The sequence below is a fragment of the Aedes aegypti genome, chromosome 2, assembly GCF_002204515.2.
Source record: "Aedes aegypti strain LVP_AGWG chromosome 2, AaegL5.0 Primary Assembly, whole genome shotgun sequence".
Taxonomy (NCBI): domain Eukaryota; kingdom Metazoa; phylum Arthropoda; class Insecta; order Diptera; family Culicidae; genus Aedes; species Aedes aegypti.
Window position 1 is genome coordinate 32,347,187 of NC_035108.1, and position 21,122 is coordinate 32,368,308.

The window sequence follows — 21,122 nt, forward strand, 5'->3', positions numbered from 1 at the left end:
TTAAGGACTTATTATTAGTGCTTATGGTTACTTGGGTATGATACTTCAAGGTGTTACTTTAAGTTTTCCTTCTAATATGCCACATAATTTTCATGAGCAATTAAATATGATTCAACTGAGACAATGTCCCCAGGGATTTATCAAGGAACTTCTCCGTGGATGTATCTGCATTTTAAAAGAAAAAAACTACAAAAGTTCCTTTATATTTATCTTAAAATAATTTGTTGTTATTCCTCGCGTTCCATCAAAACTCTCTTGAAAAAAAAAAAATGCCTAGGTACTTAAAATATGTATATTAAAAATATTCCGCTAATGAAAAACATTTGTTTTAAAAACTTTTTAGCAAAGATACTCAAAAATTTCCATTTTGATTCGATCAGGGATTTCTTCAGATAACTATATAATTATTCAGTTGGGTCGTCATCCAAATATTTTCCAAAGATTTTTTTTTCTTTATACTGAGATCTGAGAAGTTTTGAAAAAAAATTTCAACAAGTACTTTTTAATGCCCACTGGAAGCATTAACGTGTACGTGTCTTTTTTTTAAAGTCATTTGGCATAATGGTCGTTTGGCATAATGGTCGTTTGGCATAATGGTCGTTTGGCATAATGGTCGTTTGGCATAATGAGTATGAAGCCATGGATTACTCAAGGAGACGTATGTTTTCACGTTTCTTTTGTGTCCCACTGACAACATCATGCCTGCTTTGGAATTAATTGGTACAAAATAACAATAATCCCGTGCTCTTGAATAACTCATTAATTACCGACTGCGGAGAATAGTATATTATTATTTACCCACAGATTGCCCTGCTTTCAAATATAAATTATTCTTTTGAGTTGCGCTATCGGAATAAATTTTGATACTGAAGATTTTGATACATTTATCAACTATCTACTTTTTTTCAAATATTGGTTGTTCTTTTGAATTATGATGTAACAATAATTATAGTTATTACAAGCGATAATTTAAATTTAAACAGATTTAACATTTTATTGACCATAGGTTGTTCTTTTGAGCTATATTGTTCCAATAATTATTGGTGTTGAAGCTGATATTGAACTTCTTGTTGAAATAAGGGTGACAAACGAATACATTATTCTACTCAAGTTATCAGCAATAAGAACAATCAATAGAGTAAATTGATTGCTGCAGTTACAACGATGGTACTGAACACATTTTTTTTTATTTTCCGTTTCCTTATTTTGTTTATGGTGTCCAAACTTCTATTCATTATTGACGGACATTCATTATTCATTATTCACGTTAAGACGGATGGTATTTCAACTGGATTATTTGTATCTAACTTCGAAGTTTCATGATGAACAGAATGATGGATCTGGAGAAATTCGAAACAAACTTTTTTTTATTTTGTGTTATTGTGTAAGAATTGTTTAAGTTCAACACGAAAATATTGAAGGTATTTTTTTTAAACATTGTCGAAAACGTGGTAAAATTTGTAATGTAAGATTTTACTGAATTTAAATCTCCTGGGAAATTTTTGCATTACTCTGAAAATTTGTCGAGGAACTTTTGATAGACTTTCAGGAATCAGGAATCATCTGTAACAAAATTCTGCAACTTGTCAAAACTCCTTGAATTTATCTATGATCTTTGGATTCTTTTAAGTGCTGTTTTTTTCAGTATGGAAATATTTCCTCAAGAAAGCGTCATGCGAAGGTAGGAGAACAAAAAAATGTTGAAGCGAGGAAACGAAAGATAAGTAATTATTTATAATCTTTTCTCAAGATGTGAATGATAACAGGATTACTAGAATCTTCTTCAGCAATTATCCTTGAAATGTAGTAGAATTCCTTCCTAGACTTGAATTGAATCCCAGAAGATTCTGCCAATAATTAATAAAAATATTTCCAAAGAAATGTTTAATGAAGATTTTTACAATTTTTAGAAATGTGTGCCAAAAAATCCCTTTCTTAGTTGTTTCGCTATATGTTGCTCAACAGATTGCTTTACAGCTATGCTGATTTTGCAACCAACAGTATTCCTGAAGCTTTTCGACAAATTTATTCTGAAGTTTCAATTAATGTTTGGAAAAATTGCAAGGGTAAGTCTTTGAAATTTTAAAAAACAGGGTATTTTTTAAATAGAAGCCGGGAACATATTCTGGAATTAATTACATTCATACCTCGATATACCGTAACCTCTTTATAACGTAACTCGATATAACGTAATTTTTACCTCGATATAACGTAACTTTTTTTGCTCCCATTTTTTCCAAATTTTATTACAAAAAAAATAGTTTATGAACTACAATAAACATTTTCAAGATTCAAACACCAACCAAAACTATATCAAAGTAATGGAAGCGTTTACTCTCAATAAATACAGTCATAAATCGATATCAAAATTTCTCCACGGATTTCAACTAGAATCATTCTGAGGATGCCTCCAGAGATTCCGCCAATAATTTCTCCATGGACTCTTCTTAAACTCTCCTGGTCTTCATGTGTGAAACTTAAAACATATTCTTTAAATAATTTCGACAGGCATATAATTGATGGTAAGTGGCGAACATTTCTGCTGAACTGGAACAAAAACAATTCCAAACACTCCCGAGCATCAGAGCGCTTGGTTTACTCACATCTGTCGTGCTCCCGAGTAACCGAATCTAAAGTGATGCGTGATCGTGTTCGGAGCAGGGCAGGAAAGAGTCAATGCAAATAGAGAGTGATTCCCTCACTGTCATCGGACGGCGAGACAATGACAGAGATTTTATTTTCAAATTCTCTTTCATTTTTCCGTCGCTACGGCTCGTGACGGAATCGCAAACTTGATAATTTTTAGTTTATTATCTAGTATGATTGTTATTTATAATGCTGAAAACGCGAAGGAATATCCACTTAACTTATAAAACACCTTTGCCTCCCGAAATTCATTTAAATGAGATACAAATTTTAATATCAAATCAACATTAAAGTTGCTCTCATGAAAGCTCCGTCATTGCGAATTGACGAAGTGAGCGCATGAAATATAGTTTCGTGAGAGTGAGAAGACTCGTTTTGTCAGTGTCGCAAGTCGGTCATGATACTTAACCGCCCTGGTTCGGAGCTGTTCAGAGTCATGTTGTGCTTTTGGCTCCCCTCCGAGATTTATGGTTTCCAAGGGTATTTGACTACAAACTAGAAGTTTACTGTCGATTTGATGGTTATATATTTGATGTGTCAGTCAAAACCATGATAAATCACACCTTGCTCGGTTACTCGCGAGTAAACGTTCTCGAACTTGTTGCTACTTTTGACATGCTCTCCCGAGCAGACGGGTGCGGTGGTATACACTCGTGAGCTGCTTCGTGATGCGAACTTTTCCACTACAGAGGCATATTCCAAAAATTCCACTAGTCAACCCTCCTTATAATCATGTTTAAAAACTTCTGAAATTTTCTTCAGAAATGATGCCAAGGATACCACAAGATTTAAAAAAGCGATTTCAGAGATTCTAAGAGTTTCTAGGAACATTTCATCAATATTGACTAAACGGATTCCCTTCTTGAAAATTCCTTGAGGAATTTCATCAGGAAGTTCGCATTCAATTTCACCAAGAAATGGTTCGAATATTCCTTCAGGAATTTCTCCAGAATACCTCCAAGAATTCCGGATTTCAGGAATATTAAATTCAACTATTTTGAGTATCCTCAAAGTTTTTTTTTTTAAATAGATCTATGAATTCTACTGTGCCTCTGTACAAAATTTCACCTAGTAATTTTTCCAGGATATAAAGTGGATTCAACTATGATTTTTTCAAACCATTCCGCATATGATACCTTATATTTTTTCAGAATCTAGAAATTCAATCCAGTTGAAGAACAATCCGGTTATAATTCATGGAATTATACGGGAAATTTTACAGTTATTCGTCCAAATACCTGAAAACAATTTTCTTGGCATTTCTCCAGCAATTTCTTGGTTCTATATCATTTCCCGGATACCCTATTTCCCAGAAAGACATTTCCCGGAATAACCCATTTCCCGGAAAGCTACTCAATGATAAACAAAATAAGTTATTACCGGTTCTATACCATTTTTTAAAGCAAAGTAATATCAGAATCATGAAAAAAATGTGTCAAACTCGTAGAATACTTTGTAAAGACCCACTAGATTATCATAGATTAGTTTTTCGACGTTCATACCAGAAACGAAATGCATCGAAAGAAAATTGCCCTTCTGGGGCCCAGATAGCCGTAGTGGTAATCACGCAGCTATTCAGCAAGACCAAGCTGAGGGTCGTGGGTTCGAATCCCACCGGTCGAGGATCTTTTCGGGTTGGAAATTTTCTCGATTTCCCAGGGCATAGAGTATCTTCGTACCTGCCACGCGATATATACATGCAAAAATGGTCATTGGCATAGTAAGCTCTCAGTTAATAACTGTGGAAGTGCTCATAAGAACACTACCCAAGTAACACCAAATACATCTTTTTGTGCAGCATTAATGATGTATTGTTATATTGCAGCTCTATTTGAGTATTATATAACATCGTGTGTTATATATGAGCTAAAGTACAGTATTCGAAAAACATGTCATGGGAGATCATGAATTAGAAATAAAATAAAGGGTCTAGGTATTATTATAGCTTCATGAGCGTTAATATAACTTTTATAAGATTTAAACCGCACAAGTGGAGGCTATCTAAGCACTTCGCACGACTTTTCCACACTTTTAAAATCAGACATACGATGCCACAAAAAATTGATGAAAATTAAAAAAAAAGTTTTCACCCGGTCTCGAACACGTGACTTTTGGATTTAGAAGTCAACACCTTATCACTACACCACCAAGTAATGCACAGTGGAGCCGAGATTGCTCACCAATATAAATGCAAGCAATCTATACAGCAGCACATGCTCTGTTCTTCTTTGAAGTCCATCGTCATCACAGCTGAGCTACAGCGATTGCATTCGATGCTATTCGAGATTAACATATGATGTGTTACAACAGTATTATAATCCTATTGAAAAACATCTTGTGGTGAAATACAGTCATTATAAGGTTTGATGATTACAAGTTGCCTCACAACGTTCAATCAAAAAAACATATGTTTCTGATACGTATTGAATATTAAAAATTAGTAAACGTCAGTAGCGCATTATAAACACCTGTGTGAGCCAACTTGATGGTTTGAGATGTATGCATGTTATTTTTACGTCTTAAAAACGTTGTTCAAACAAACTATACAAGTGCTTCAGTTGCCACGTGGCACGTACGAATGCGAAGTAAAAATTTGCCGGGGGCAACATTGACGGTTCAAAAAATTGCCACGGCACAGTATATAAAGTCGTTTGATTTATGCTGTACGAATGTTATTTTGAGAAGTGAGCGCAATAAACACACTGTGATTATTCACAAGTAGTGTGTTATTCAGGGTAGTTCGATTGATATTAATGTGGATGTTCTAAGTAACATGATTTTCATAAAATAGTTTAGAATATTTTATCGATAAACATCCGAACATTTTTTGACGGCACTGCAGGCTTCGCGAGGAAGACACCATTTTGTGTTTTTGACGTTGGGAATTGATCCGATGAAAAATTCTATGATGACACACATATTTTTAGGATAGTTTGTTTTGTTTTTCCATTTCATTGAGGCGCATGGATTTACAATTAATAAAATTGTGCATTTCACAATAAATCTGGAGCCGCATACAGTTTGATTACACTATTGGGAATCAACAGAAGAAAAGTTAATAATCACCATAAGCAATTCGCGAAGAGAAAAAAAAACATTCGCTTTCATTATTTTGATTTTGTTTTGAAATGATGCTATCAAAACAAAAATAGATTTAATTTGTAAAACAATACATCTTCTTAGCTTCAATATAACAAGTAAGTATTAGTGATGCTATGTAGTACACCTTTAACACATAATTGTATGTTCTAATGATGTATTGGGAAACATCTTCTATGACATGAAAAATGTTTTATAAGCCGCCATTTTTTGCGCTGTTTCGGTGATATAAGTGTACAAATAAAGTTATCCATATTCACCACAAAACATACCAATTTGTATGAATCAAGTATTTTATTCATTTATAAAACAAGTTGTGTTACTTGGGTAAGCTGAGAAGCAGGCTCTGTCCCAGTGGGGACGTAACGCCAAAAAGAAGAAGAAGAATTGCCCTTCTTTCATACATAGGCTGTTCTTTCGCATTATGCTATTCGAACAATTAACAATGTTCAAACTGATAAATAAATCCATCAACATGAAATTCGGCGTACAATATACCGTTAAGCATCCTGTTTAACAAACTGAGGCTGTTCGAGGAGTCTTTCGTTGGCGAATACCAAGTTGGTTTTCGTAAGGACCGCTTGACAACGGACCAGTATTTATCTTACAATGATTGAGAAAAATTCCGGTAGTATAACTTGCAGACACCACACCAGACAGACACTGTACTTGGGGCCCAGATAGCCGTAGCGGTAAACGCGCAGCTATTTAGCAAGATCAAGCTGAGGATCGTGGGTTCGAATCCCACCGGTCGGGGATCTTTTCGGGTTGGAAATTTTCTTGACTTCCCAGGGCATAAAGTATCATCGTACCTGCCACACGATATACGCATACAAAAAATGGTCATTGGCATAGTAAGCTCTCAGTTAATAACTGTGGAAGTGCTCATAAGAACACTAAGCTGAGAAGCAGGCTCTGTCCCAGTGGGGACGTAACGCCAGAAAGAAAAAGAAGAAGAACTTGCAGACACATCATCGGTTTATTGATTTCAAGGTAACTTTCGATTGAGTGATAAGCAATTAGCTGTGGCTGATAATGTCTGAACATGGTTTTCCGGCTAAATTAATAAGACTAATACATGCAACGTTGAATGGTTCGAAATCAAGTTTAGGAATGCTGACGAAGTGCTTATTACGATATCGAACTCATTAGAATCGAACGCAAGGCAATAGAGGAGACCTTCGTGCCTCTGAAGAAGGAGACAGTGGACGAATACGCTGACTGTATGCGGTGGTAGAGGACCTGGGAACCTTAAACTTTAGAAGCAACTTAAGAAGTATTGCCAAATACTGACGAAAATTGAGCTCTTAAATGGTGTGATTCTACGCTGTCGGATTGGGCAGAGCCAAGTCCTGCATTCCTGTCAATTATATTCCACATGTCAAGTTCTAGTAGCTGAAGTTCATCTCACGCTCCTGGGTCAACATACTGCTCTATGAGTGGATAGCTAATTGTAGCATTTATCCGCCTAGATTCCAAAGTTCCATATGGCTACCATAGTAACCATATAAAGGAGACATCCGAACGATTTCCCCGCACCCGTTGCGTTAATTAATTAAAATTTATTAGCATGCTTACACCCTGTCATAATTTCAATTTATTCATGTCGTTTCGCATTGGTCGATGCTAAATGGCTGCCATTGGACCCCAGATGGGACGACCGGTCGTAGGAAAGTGAAAATTGACCCGACCAGACTGCGCCGACGATGGCTTATTGACAGTTTTATTCCGGCTTAAAGTTGTCAATTAACACAAACTCGAAACATCGTTCTTGTTCTCGCGCTGTCGGCTCTGATTCCCCCCATTGGACGGCTATCCACCAATCCAATGGGTCGAAATGGAGCCTAGTTTATTGCCACCACCAGGCCGAAGTCGTACTCCACAGCTTCATTTCCAATGTGACAGCTTTACAGACTTTGACGCGTCGAACCGGTTGCATCGGAGTCCATCGGGGGGTGCAATAAATGCTCGCTGATGGTTCATTAAATTCTCACTTTATATGACTGGAATTCACTTTGTAGGACGCCCACTGGCTGAATGTAAATTTTCCGAAACAATTACCTAATCATTTCATAATGCACGGTTGGCAATTGAACACTGAACGGACTGCGGAATCGGACATGAGGTTTTATCTTTTTATCACACCCCAAACGAGCACCAATTAGCCAAAATACGATCGACTCAATGAAGCGAATTTTGATCAAACTATATAATGGGCATCCTTTATTGCCCCCTGATAGCGTTAGGAATTTATGATCCTATTTATCTATGCGATGTACGTCAATTTGAAATTAATTTATTAAGTACGCTGGGAGCGAAGCTATAAAATTGTACACAGGTCATGGTCAGGTCCAACATTATGTCGTTGAAGTTATTTAGGAAGGGGATGGCAATTAACTGACTTGACCGTGGCTGATTGGAATTTATTCGAAGAATTTCATCGTTGTGCGTTGATTTGGCTTTTTCAAATGAATCGTCTTCTTTTACATCACAGTTAATATTGGTAAATCACCTTGATTACCTGTTAACCGCCAAATCAGTTTCCCACGATCTTCCACCGAGATGAGTCTGATAAATTGCGACACTTAGCGCATAATGATGCGCTCCAGTTAATAGACTTCCCATGAACTGTTCGTTACTTTTTCTCCCTTCCATCGATTTCTATCCACCAGCCAGGCACACGTGGGGCACCATGACCCCGAGAGCTATTTATGTAGCAACCCAACCCTAATCTCCCGGCATCACCTTCTAGGCCCAATGCATTGCATGGCCCTTCGGATGACAGGCTGATTTCCTGATTGGCCCCTCAGCATCTGGCCCCAAGAGCCGACGACAGATGATAGCCTGGACAGTCCATTTTTCATTCAATCCGTCCCGGAGCCTAATCGTGAGCATCGAATCTCGCTCTGTGTTGGCTGTCCCTGATTTGCATTTTTACAACGGCACGAGATGCAAGTTGCCAGCTTTGGTCGTTTAGCAGCTGTTCAATTGAAAAAAGGTGCTAGGAAAAGGCGTGTTCCGATTTGACACTTTGGAGGATAAGATTGTGGAACGTGCTACCTTACTAGTAGAAGAAGGTTGAGCGTGGCGCAGCAGAGGGTCCCGTCTGTTCGAAGTCACACTCAACACAAGAACTACACTCCAGACAGTAGACAGTTACAATGTTTTCCTTATCTGGCTGGCGTCGGGATTGCCACGGTGTACGACGTCTGTTGAATATTAATTTTGAAATATTAGCTATTGATCGGAGATAATTGAGACACATTAGGGCTGATGCTCGGATACCGAGTTGGAAATCACAGAACATCTGCCACCGCTGCTCCCACATTGCATTTGAATGCACACGTTTTACCTTGTGGAGGCAGCAGTATTCCCGTGAATCATAGATTAACTCTGTAGAAGATTTATGATCTGTGTTCGACGGCGCCTGTAATATTACTGAGACGTATCACGAGTGCAGTGTATCATATATCTTCTAATAAATTTGAATGAATCATTTGAATGTTGAATAATTTCTAACTTCAATACTACAAGATTCAATTCCAATTTTTATTTCACAAAATAACCAAAAAAAAATTGGAGTGACCAAAATTTACGAAATTTTTCATGAAGCCGATTGTGATTGTTTTAATTTTCGAGTTGACAAAATCAAATGGGCACTGTATTCGCCAAATACATCTGTATTTTTTGAGAAATCTGTTAAAGCTCGGTAATCAATCATATAAGTATCGCCCTAACAAATTTTCAAATCTTCAAAAAATAATGTTGCAATCATCTCTGCCTAAAATAAAAGATTAAAAAACTCTACTAAGAGACTCAGTTGAAATTTGTCCAAAGAACAGCACACGTATGAAGAATCAACCAAGAACTCCATAAGTTTTGCCATTATTATCTCCAAGTCTCTGACAAAATGATCCAACGAATCCGTTAATTCTGTAAGAATCTTAAATAAAATAAAACAAATTCAATTTGACAATTTTACACAATTGCAAACCGAGAGAGTCCACGTTCAAAACCATGGGTAGGTCAAACGTTGGAAAATATTTTGTGTACAGTGAAGCTAGGAAAAATGTTAACCCTACGGAATCGTAGGCTGGGATTGAAAGTTACTATGCTTGAGGGGCTCAAATGCAAAAGGTATAAGTGACATTTTGATTGGTTTAATATTGAGTCAAGTTGAGGAAATGATTTTTCAACTCTACAGGAAAAATAACAGTTCCTAGAAGATTTGCTTGTTTTGGACTCTCATAAAATTTATATAGCATGAAAAACTGCTACAAAACTGCAAAGTAGGTTTGCTCAAAACTAGGTTTTTGCTACAAACACCTCTTTGCTTATAACCATTAAATTATAATGGTCAATCGGCAAAGATCTGAGCAGCAGGCTTTGTCCCAGTTGGGACGTAACGCCAGCAAGAAGAAGAAGAAGTATAAAAGTCATCCTTAATAAAAAAAAGGATCTCTGAAATAACTCCTGGACACTCGGGGAAACTGTAAAAGATTTTCTAGATAATTTGCTAAGATAATAAAAAAATACTTCTCGAAAAACATTAGACAGAATCTCTAGAAATGTGTGTGAGTATTATCTAACCAAGCATGGGGAATTTTACTCACTCACCCGAACGCTACCGATAAAATCATGCTGCCACCGAATGTGCACTGTGCAGTGACTGCCGAACGCTACTATGGTGAGCGCATTTCTGACGAATTCAGATTCAGATTCAGATAACCTGAAAATAAAAAGATTCACTGAGCGGAGAGAGCACCAATCCGCTCCTAAATAGGAGACACCAAAGAACGCGTTAGCCATTCAGTCACTGAATGCTTTCTGCGGAATGTACGAATTTCACGGTGGGTGGGACATTTCGCATAAAGACGTTTCGCATAAGGACGTTTCGCATACGGACGTTTAACATAATGAACATTTGGCGTAATCAGAATTATATGCCTTCTTTAAAATGCTACCTGTTCTTGTATAAGACTTCTTTAGGCGAAACGTCCTTATGCGAAACGTCTTTATGCGTAATGGGTCACCCCCGATTTCACGTTCACGCCGAGTGTATTCACAGTCAGTGAACGCTCATCAGCTCTCAAACACGAATGCCGCTCGTGTGGAATCGGAATGTGAAGAATCATTTGCTACAGCAATCGGATGCTTTCGGCACACGGAGTCGGTAGTGAAACATTCTGCTGTCGTTTATGTCTAACTTGAAGATCTTCGAACAAGTAGAAAGTGCATTGAAACGCTCAGCTTGGTTGGAGAAACGGCAACCTCGCTCTTGACTGCGTGTGGAAGTTAGCGAGAGGAACGAAATAATCGAGTGAATTTTTTTCCATGCTTATATCGGACGAACTATTGGGAAAATTACTGTAGTATTCAATGTTTTGAAAACTCGAATAAACTTTTTAATGCATGGGAATTTTTAAAATATTCTAATAATAGTTGAGTGAAATGCTGGAGAATTTACTAAGAAAAAAGATTTGTTCAAAGAGCCCCTCAATAAATTTTAAATTTCTGGGAGGAAACGTGGATGATTTCTTGAAGGAATCTACATGAACAGGCGGAGAAGTTCTTTCAGGATTTAAAAAAAGAACATGAGCTATTTTTTTTTTCTTTCAGAATATTTCTAATAAACCTTTGTGGATTTCTTAATAACATTGAAACTTTGTAGTAAACCTTGTGAAGCCTAATGAACCCGATATAGTTTTAAACGATTCTTTGGAGCCTCTACAACTTTGCATTAGGGTTCAATCAGGGTGGGTATACGGCTGTCAACTACGAGCAAAGCTTGCCTTACAATCATTTCTCACGTGGGCCGGCCAGAACGATTGTACCCCGTTTGGCATAAAGTCGTTTGGCATAAGGTCGTTTGGCATAAAGCCGTTTGGCATAAAGTCGTTTGGCATAATGATCGTTTGGCATAATGGCCGTTTGGCATAATGGTCATTTGGCATAATGGCCGTTTGGCATAATGATTGACTTAAAATAAATATCGGCATTTTTCAAGTTTTTACCAAGATCAACACCACCGAGCCCATAGCAACAATTTTTGGTAAATTCTTAACAAGCGTGGTGCTCGTTCAGCGATTATCCAAGCTAAGAATTCCAAAAATAGTTGTGACACAATAGAGCATTATTAAATAAAACTCGTGACGGGTCTCTATATCTCAGAACATAGAGTATTCTTGAGCTTGTTGCGATATACATATGTAAAAACAGTAAATTGACAAGGAAAGTTCGCAGTTATTCATCAAGGGAACGCTCATAGAATATTTCGCTGTAGATCAAGCTCTGTCCCAGTTTGGACGTAACACTTGATGAAAATTACTTGATAAAATAATGAAATTTGGTTCGCAAAATATCAAAAGCTCTAATCCAAAGACCTACAATGTGACTTAATGCGAAAGATTTTTCGTTTAAAATGTTTCAGACTCTAACGCATTTTTTTCACAGCTTAGCTTAAATGAGCAACACATCTTTAAAAGAAAATATTTGTGGCTAAACTTTTCAATACAAATTCTAATTTTGGAAGTGTACATCAAAACAACCGTCTATTATCGAGAGAAGGTTAAATTTGTGATTGGAATAATATATTTTCCAGCATATCTCGAAAGGAAATCACGCGTTTGCCCCAAAAAAGGTGTATGTTGAATATTGGCAGGTTCTAAAATAATGATCAGTTTGGCATGAAAATGGCGGTTTTCTTAAAAGTTCATCAAGCACTTTGCATTAACACAAAATGTTTGTCATTCCGAGGCATTTAGGGTGATATTTTCATGAAATTTTCAATAACAAACATCAAAAACAAAGTTTCTGCTCGTCGATATTGAATTTGATCCAAATTTAACAGGTGCTCACTTAAGGATTTCGGAACGATTTTTTTGTAAAAACATTAAAAATTACCCGTCTTTGCTTGAACAGCAATGTGAAAAATCAAAGATCGTTAAAAGGAAAAAGATGATCGACTCTTTATTGCATACATTTTGCCAACGACATGCTAATCATGTAACACTACTGCCATCTGTTGAGTGAAAAGCGCGTAAACATTATTTTCGACTAAATTTAAATCATCGTGCAATAACAAAACGATAATGAAACAGAAGAAATCAAAACAAACACGCTTACGAAAATTTACACAGGAATGAGTACAACTCACATAAAATCAGGCTCTTCTGGACCAATACAAAATTGGTGTAATTTTTACACATACTGAAAAAATGTTCCTGTGGTGTTTTTTTTTCTTTTTCTCTTACATTTTATGGCATTTATAAATGATTGGAAATATCGAACATCCCTATTTGATCAGTGTAGCTTTTCTTAAGCGTGAATGTCATAAACGAACACTTCAACATCTGGTGGTCACTAGGAGAACGTTACATATTAGTAAGCTTTTGACTCACCAGAGCGGCGCTATTCATGACGCCTAGAAAAGACAGGAGTCGATTATCTTTTTCCTTCTAACCATCTTTGGAAAAATGCATTAGTGAAGTGAAAAATTAGTTGTAATTCATTAGCTTTGAAATAAGGCCATAGTTCTGAAAATTGCGCTAGCGGCGTAAAACCGACCACTGTTGATGGGGTAAGACCGCCACCCCTAATTTATACCAAATAAAATGTCTAAACCATTTTTAAAGTTGTTACTAAGTTGTACATTAATATTCATGTGAAATGAAATCAATTTTGATAAAAATACAAGCCAAATCCGCATATTTTTCCACAAAATGGATGTCTCAAGGGGAATGATAAGTATATATCTAAGTTTTTTTTAATTAATTCACTCTAAAACTGATTCAATATCCACGTTAATCAATGTAGAATTCAAAAAACATTATTTCTATGAGAATCACAGGGAACTGATATGTTTTTTTGTAAAATTGTGTACAAAAATCGTGGTGGTCGCTTTTACCCCGTGGGTGGGCGGTTTTACCCCGTCGCTAAAAATTATCGTGATAAGACATCACTTTTTCAAGCTTCAAGATATAAATAAATTTGTACAAATATAACATCTGTGATATTTTGTTATCATACCTAAGGCTTCAAAAAACGACATGCTGCGCAGAAAAATGATTTATTGATTCTTGTTTCTGACATATGAATTTAATTGTTTAGGCGGGCGGTCTTACCCCGTCTTCCCCTACATGACAGCCAGCGGAGGTGTGGAAGGAGAGAGTTATTTGCCCAAAGAATGACAAATAAGAATGTAAGTACTATCGAGTGATCACTATTCATAGCGTTTCAGGTCATCTTCTGCCATCCATCGCCATGAATGTCACCACCTGCTAATCAATTTCATAGCGCCGTTAAGAGCCATGCAAAATTATGCGTTGCGTGGTAATGGAGTATTTCGTAGATTGCATACTGAAAACTGTCATGTTAGAAATTTTAGAACACTTATTCCAATTGCTCATGGAAAACTATTTTGGATCAAATAGTTATCCAAACGGAAGTCAGAGATGCAAAGGCATGAAAATTTCTATTGCCGGCCACGCCCATCTTCTCCGTTACGAGGAAAGGAAAAGAAAATGATGATATAAAACCTTCTCGAAGAGAGGCCAGCGACTCACCGACGCCCTCATAGATGTCAAGGAGTTGGATGATGGGAAGGGTAATGGTCTAGGATTCACTATAAGCGAGTGATGCGACCGGATTGAAATTGAGTGCATGTGTAGTTTAGTATACTTTTTGTAATTGAGTGTAAGTGTGAATGTAACGATTTAATCATCGTTGGGAGCGACGTTGCTAAGAAAGTTAAAGTCACTCCATGCGTGTTCGTCTTTCAGGGATGAGACACAGGTATTTCCACCTTGTGCCCTAGCTAAGAAGCTTTTGTTTGGGCGCCATTACTCGCTCTCTGGAACGAAAATATAAAATTACCCAACCCCATGCTACAGAAATAGCCTAGAATTGATAATAGCGGTTAAATTGGAACAAACTCTCCAAATCCGTCCATTTATCGAAACGCCGAGTAAAAACACGTTTTCTCAAAAACTGTTATATTAATCTGTTGGGAATTTGAATCGACATCCTCTGAATGGTTTCATATCTGAATTTGGTTCGAACTAATATCTGCGTAATTTGTGCGTATCATAATCATCAAAAGTGGCGTTCATACTTAACAAGTTTAAAAAAAGAAATTTAGAAAACATTAAATTAAAAATGATGAAAATCTCACAAACGTATGCTTTTTATCTAATTTTGTCAAAATCACACTTATTTCAAACGAAAAAAAACTGTCCGGGTCTTTGCATATAAAAATAACACTTAAATCACTGCACCATCAGCCAGTTTTATTGCAGCTGTTTATCACTGTACAAAGCACTACAACCCGGATTACGTTGCACCTCCTAATATCGGCGGATTCGGGAACAACGAGAACACAAAACATTTTGAAGGTGGCATAGCGCACTCAGCTGAATCTATTTTTCACCGTCCGAAACGCGGAACCGAAGTAAACGTGACAGAAAACTCAAAACGCATCCGCCCGCGCGCAAGGCTTGCTGCGATCTTCGTGAAGAGCCATGCAAAATTATGAACGAGAAAGGGATGCCCGAGATACTGTGTGAATATCTCGGGTGAGACTTCGGAAAGGTCTTTCCTGCCTCCTGTTGAACATTGCACTAGAAAGTGTTATGGAACAGCTGAGCTTTGATATGCGGGGCGCCAGCCTGTTCATCTGTTTCACTGACGATGTGGGCATTGTCGAAAGAACGTTTCAGGTAGTTGCTAGGCAGTATACCAGGCTGAAATGGCGTGCTTTCGATGGACTCCACAAGAGCTGTAAGACGCTGATAAGACTGGTAGTTCTCTACAGGTATGGGAGGTAGGTAATGCTCGAAGAGGATCTGCAAGTGCTAGGAGTTCTTGAACGAAGATACTTGACAGAATATATGAAAACGGCGAAGGAAGGGTGAATCAAGAGCTTGAACAACTCTATGATGAACTCAGTATCAATAAAGGTGCCAAAGACGACAATCCCGCATCCCGCAATTGTGTTCGCAACGCATACAGCTGGTACAAGACGAAGAGGAGTGCAGCGAGCAAAGTGGTTTGACAAAGTGAAGCCAGAACTTGAAAATGTGGAGCAATCGAGAAATGATGTTACATCGTGGAGCAGGTCCTGAAGGACGTAGCGCCAGAAAAAAGTACATGGTACCTACACATACAAATTATGCAATCGATTCAGTTAGCATCGATACATTCCAAAAATGTTAGAATCTACGAACACACATATGGAAGTCAGCACCTCATAGTTAGGTTCCAAAAGCATTCACAACGACTTTTATAATAATTAAATCAATTACCAAACCATTTAGCTTAGACGAATTCTGAAGTTTCTTTAAGAAATCTTGTAGAAAAGCATAGATTTAGAGTCTTTAAGAATCTTCTGCTGAGCAAGAATCAAACACTCTTCGCTTCGATTTTACTTACAATTTTCAATTGCTCAAGAGAAAGGATCTCTTTCTTTATAACTGTTCAATCTTCATCCGCCATTCCAGCGTCACACTTTTTTGCCTCCACGCACCATTCCGTCAAATGACCCGAAACACGACCACCATCGCCAAAGATGTGACGAGATGGCAAAAAAAAACTTTATCCATCGCCACTCGCGCGGAATTTCCGACAATCCGTGCCCGGAATAACCAATGGCGGATGATTCGAAGCCATTTCCACGTTCTGCCAAGTGTCATCATCGACGCCCCAACATTCAACAGCTGTCACTTACATTTTTGCGGTGGTCGATTGCGGAGCCGAGGTTAAAAGTTAAGAGCCAATTCGGGGGATGACACTTTGTATTGTCCGGAACATTGGGCCTCCGAAGTCATGCGAGACGGGAGGCTTACCGATATGTCTCGACTAGTGGAATCATCTCTGTATCGGGTGTTATTCTAAATGACTCAATCCATCCGACACGGTTCGTTTGGCAAGATGCTGCAAAACCGTCGGAAAATTGCTATGCAACCGCCTGCAATTTCATATCTCTACGGCATCTTTAACTCGCACATATGGTGGTTGATAAATTTTACGGGATCTTCAGAACATATCAGATATCGGCATCCCGAATAGTCAACCGAATTTGCATTGTTCCCTGTTTGATGTTCAACTTTTTTCCTCTTTGTCGGACACACAATACAAAAAGGGAAACATGAACTGATAATACTGTTCATCGCATAATGAGCTCGTATCGAAACAATGATCATCGTTCAATATTCTGTTTGTGATCAATTATGCTTCGGTTTTGTGAATGTGATACGATGCCTGCGAGGTAACGTCAGCTGGTGAAATATGATAATTTATTGGGATTGAGTCGGATTTCGGTGGTTGAAAAATGGCTTTAATTATCTGAAAAGGGAATTTTCCGCTTCAGATACAAGTGATTGGTTGAAATCGAATCAACTTTAATGTAACCATTATTGAACAAAATCGTTACCAGAAACGCTGAAATCGAATATAACGCTTAAACACTGTTAGAAGACATCATTTCCTTGATATCTATGAGAAGATGATATAGTTGCCAGGACGTGGCCAAGACAGCACTCGAATAATGTGGCAATCTTTTTTATGAATCTAAGATTTGATTTAAACCTCTTTTATGAGTAATTAACGGAAAGCAGGAGGTAGCGTTGTTATGTTTTACCTATGGTTTTGTGCAAATTCCTCAGTGATAATGCTACACACTGAAATAATTTAACGGATTTCTGTAAACAACAGCTAAACAGTTCGGTAAAATAAATTAACGAAGTACGGTAAATTTTTTCAGTGTTCGGTAACACAACTTTTCAAAATAGTAGCCTTCTGGACTCAATGGACTATTCTGCATTTCATTCGTTCATTCTACTTACCTCTCAAATGTCGGTAAATACCTGCAATGAAAAACAAAGAATATACATTATAAATAGAATCAATCAATCGGTACACTGCCCATAACTGCATATTTGTAACATTCGACAAAAGTAGACATTGAGTAAATGGGATACCAAGTTTGCATTTTATTGCACCCGAGATGAACTAGCCCAGGGCTAAAAATCTCGTTAATAAAGTCAAACCAACCAACCATTTTATTGCAGTATGGGAGGGAACTGATATTTCCAAAAATCACTAAGAATTCAAAAGTGCTTATTTGAGGCTGAAATTTTGTACAACTCATATCGCTTATTGGGTGAATAGTCAGAAAAAAAATCTGATAGAAATTTTGTTGCCACTGCATTATGAGGCTCATGTATAATCTCAATGTGACTGTTATGCGGTTACAATTGCCAATGTGACAAAACAACTTGGTATTTTTTTCGAATTTTCTAGAACAATCTCACAGATTTTAGTAAGTGGATCGAAAGTATTTGTTATTTGATTACTCTCCCCGGTATTAACTCGAAATTGTCACAAATGTTGAATGTGACTGTTATGCAGTTATGGGCAGTACAACCATGTCTCAAATACAGTTATTTCATATTCTCACGTCTATTAAAAACTAATTGATCACCCTTCACCAGAGCTGTTAAAATATTCCAATCTTATTCCACCGACCGACCAATCAATAAATGATCTTCCCTGGCACATTAAGTAATAATCAAATTCTCCGTTCCTCCACCCTGTTTCTAATTATGCCATACCAGACGCTGCACCAAACCGGTAGCATGGGTGCATTTTTACGAGCATATTTTAACGATGTTTCGATAATTTTACAGCCACTGCTGTCACGATGTTAAGCTCTTCTTTCCATCCAAATCTCACCTGTGTAAGACGGTAATGGATCCCACTGGATTGGATTTGGATTGGATTCGGATTGGATCATCTTGTCTTCTTGTCTTCTTGTCTTCTTGTCTTCTTGTCTTCTTGTCTTCTTGTCTTCTTGTCTTCTTGTCTTCTTCTCTTCTTGTCTTCTTGTCTTCTTGTCTTCTTGTCTTCTTGTCTTCTTGTCTTCTTGTCTTCTTGTCTTCTTGTCTTCTTGTCTTCTTGTCTTCTTGTCTTCTTGTCTTCTTGTCTTCTTGTCTTCTTGTCTTCTTGTCTTCTTTTCATTTAGTCTCCTAGTCTTTAATTGTTTCAATTCTGATTATTTTCTGTGCGACTTTTACAAGAACCACTCTGATGTTTACAGCTTCGACCGCTTGTGATTAATCTAATGAGTTATGATGAAGCTCATAGAGGAGTAACCACAACAAAACAACACGAAATCGGTGACGCCTTGTCGCGTCATGGATCAGTGACTAACAGTAGCGGTAGCTGTGGCGCCTGACTTGCTCAACACTATTTAGTTCCACTAAGTTTTCTGGGATGGAAGAGCCGGCGTCATCGTCGTCGGAAACTTCCAAACGAGGTCAGCTGATGATTAAGAGCAATTTAATGGGGGACCATGTTTAGTGACGGTTCATTTGCGCCGTTGTCACTGATGTGGAACCGGAAGTTTACACTTTAACGAACAAAATTCTTTCCCAGCTTCAGTTCAAAATCGAATTGGAAGAATTCTAAAATCTAGGTCATCGACATAAAAACGTGCATCCACTCCCTGCACCGGACTCGAATGCGATCAACGGATTTCATGAGGTATCGAGTTTCCATTCTCCGGATTCCTTAAAAGCAACTGCCACCGCTGCACTCATAATCCAAAGATCGAGTCGGAAGTCGTACAGCTGATTCCCGTAGCAATTTATTGCCACCAACTGGGACAACACTTCGGTGCAACAACATTCGGGCCAGTCGGTCGGTGGCATGCTACGCAACATGCTCTGTGTATTAATAGAATCGCGAGAATTCCATCGGAGAGTCTAAGATGTTGTTCACTCACGTGCTTCGTGCCACGGCAAATTCGAGACCCTCATCAAACGCTGTCGTCGCTGAGTGGATTGCCGCTGGGTGATAACACCGAGTAGGGAACATGGACTATGCTACGTTTAAACCTCGGATCGGTAAGAGAGACTAGTGAACGGGTGAAGTGAGATGCTGTCAAACGTTTTGACTGCGGATGGTTTGTTTAAGGATATTTGCACGCGGTGGGATACCGATTTTGAACTGGGTTTCTTGCAGTCTGTTATTCCGAGAAGTCTGTTTGATAGTAATTTTCACTATAAGAAGGAAATTGGATTGTTCAACATTTACTGCAGTCTCTGGGCCTTTGAAGCTTCTCACTTCACACACTTCAGAAGCTATTCGAATTCTTCTCTTGATATGCGAAAGAATGTTCAACTTTCAAAGTTGCTCGCTCGAAAGGAGTTCGACAAGACTCGCTTCGATTGATTTTCTTCATGGGCGTAGCGAGAGGGGTTCTTACAGGTTGCTCTTCAGTTATATTCATAAAATAATTTATGATAGGTTTTTTAACGAGTTTTGAAAGTCCACCAAACAATCAGTATTCTGACAAAGAACTTATTATTGATTATTCCACGGTTTTGTGTGCTGATTTGTCATATAATCCGTTCTGTTTTTTTTTCGGAATTTTCGCTTAGCACTCTTAGACTTTGGGTTTTACAAAAAACAACTTCAGGGCTTTTTCCCTAAACCGTTCCTGGAAGAACGAAGATTTTTTCCAGCGGATCCTCAAATAAACTTTAGGGTTTTTTTTAAATACTTGAAAGAAATCTTCCAGAAGTTCATCAATGAATTCCTTCGAGAACTTTTTTAGAAATTTTAACGAAAAACAGTCAACTCTCTCTTACTTGATATTCCGTATCTACATATTGAGTAAGAAAACCATATTGAAAATTGGTTTTCATGACTATATTGATGGTGCCTTGAATCGCAGTTGCACTGGTTTTGTGTTCTGTGAGTCAATGCTATCCTAACTCGATGGTCCCGTTAATAATGTGTTATGAACTGTAATTCTATGAAATACTAATGTATCTTTCTTGAAAAAAAAAAACACAAAAATGCTTTATGATTTTTAAGGAATTCCAGTGAAAGCGCATGCAAGGTCTAAAGATTTTTTCTACACTTTCTTCAAAAAATTTCTTGTAGGAACTCATCTATATTGATTAATTTATTTAAATAATTGATTAGTCAACATTTGAATTTCATTGAGGACTTTCTCCAATTATTTTTCAAGATAAACGTTTAACAAATGTATTCTCATAGGATTCTTGAGATTCTCCCATGCATAACTCCCATGCGAATCTCGTATTTAAAAATATTGTTCCAAAGGCAATCTGGGACTCATAAAATATCTATGGTTTGATACTTCTGAGCAGTCCTCTTTGAATTCTTTTGAAGATAACTTTGGACACTAGCAATTTTTCTACTGAAATCCAAAACTGCTAAAACGATCGAAGAATTCCTACAAAAATGAATTTCACTAAGAACATCTTTGAGCATTGCCTTTGGTAAGGATTCCGGAACAACTTCAAAGCATTGCTTCTAGAATAACATCAAAACTTAATCTAGGGGTTCTC

At 37.6% G+C, this 21,122-nt stretch overlaps 1 protein-coding gene across 14 annotated transcripts in view; it reads right to left on the reverse strand.

Moving 5' to 3' along the window:
* The window catches only part of LOC5574086 (collagen alpha-1(XVIII) chain), a 980,207-nt gene that overhangs the window by 760,741 nt on the left and 198,344 nt on the right, over positions 1 to 21,122 (reverse strand). For all 14 annotated transcript variants that reach the window (XM_021840445.1, XM_021840446.1, XM_021840452.1 and 11 more), the window contains exon 3: positions 17,586 to 17,606. In XM_021840445.1, coding sequence (XP_021696137.1) covers positions 17,586 to 17,606 — 21 coding nt within the window. The remainder of the gene's footprint in view (positions 1 to 17,585; positions 17,607 to 21,122) is intronic.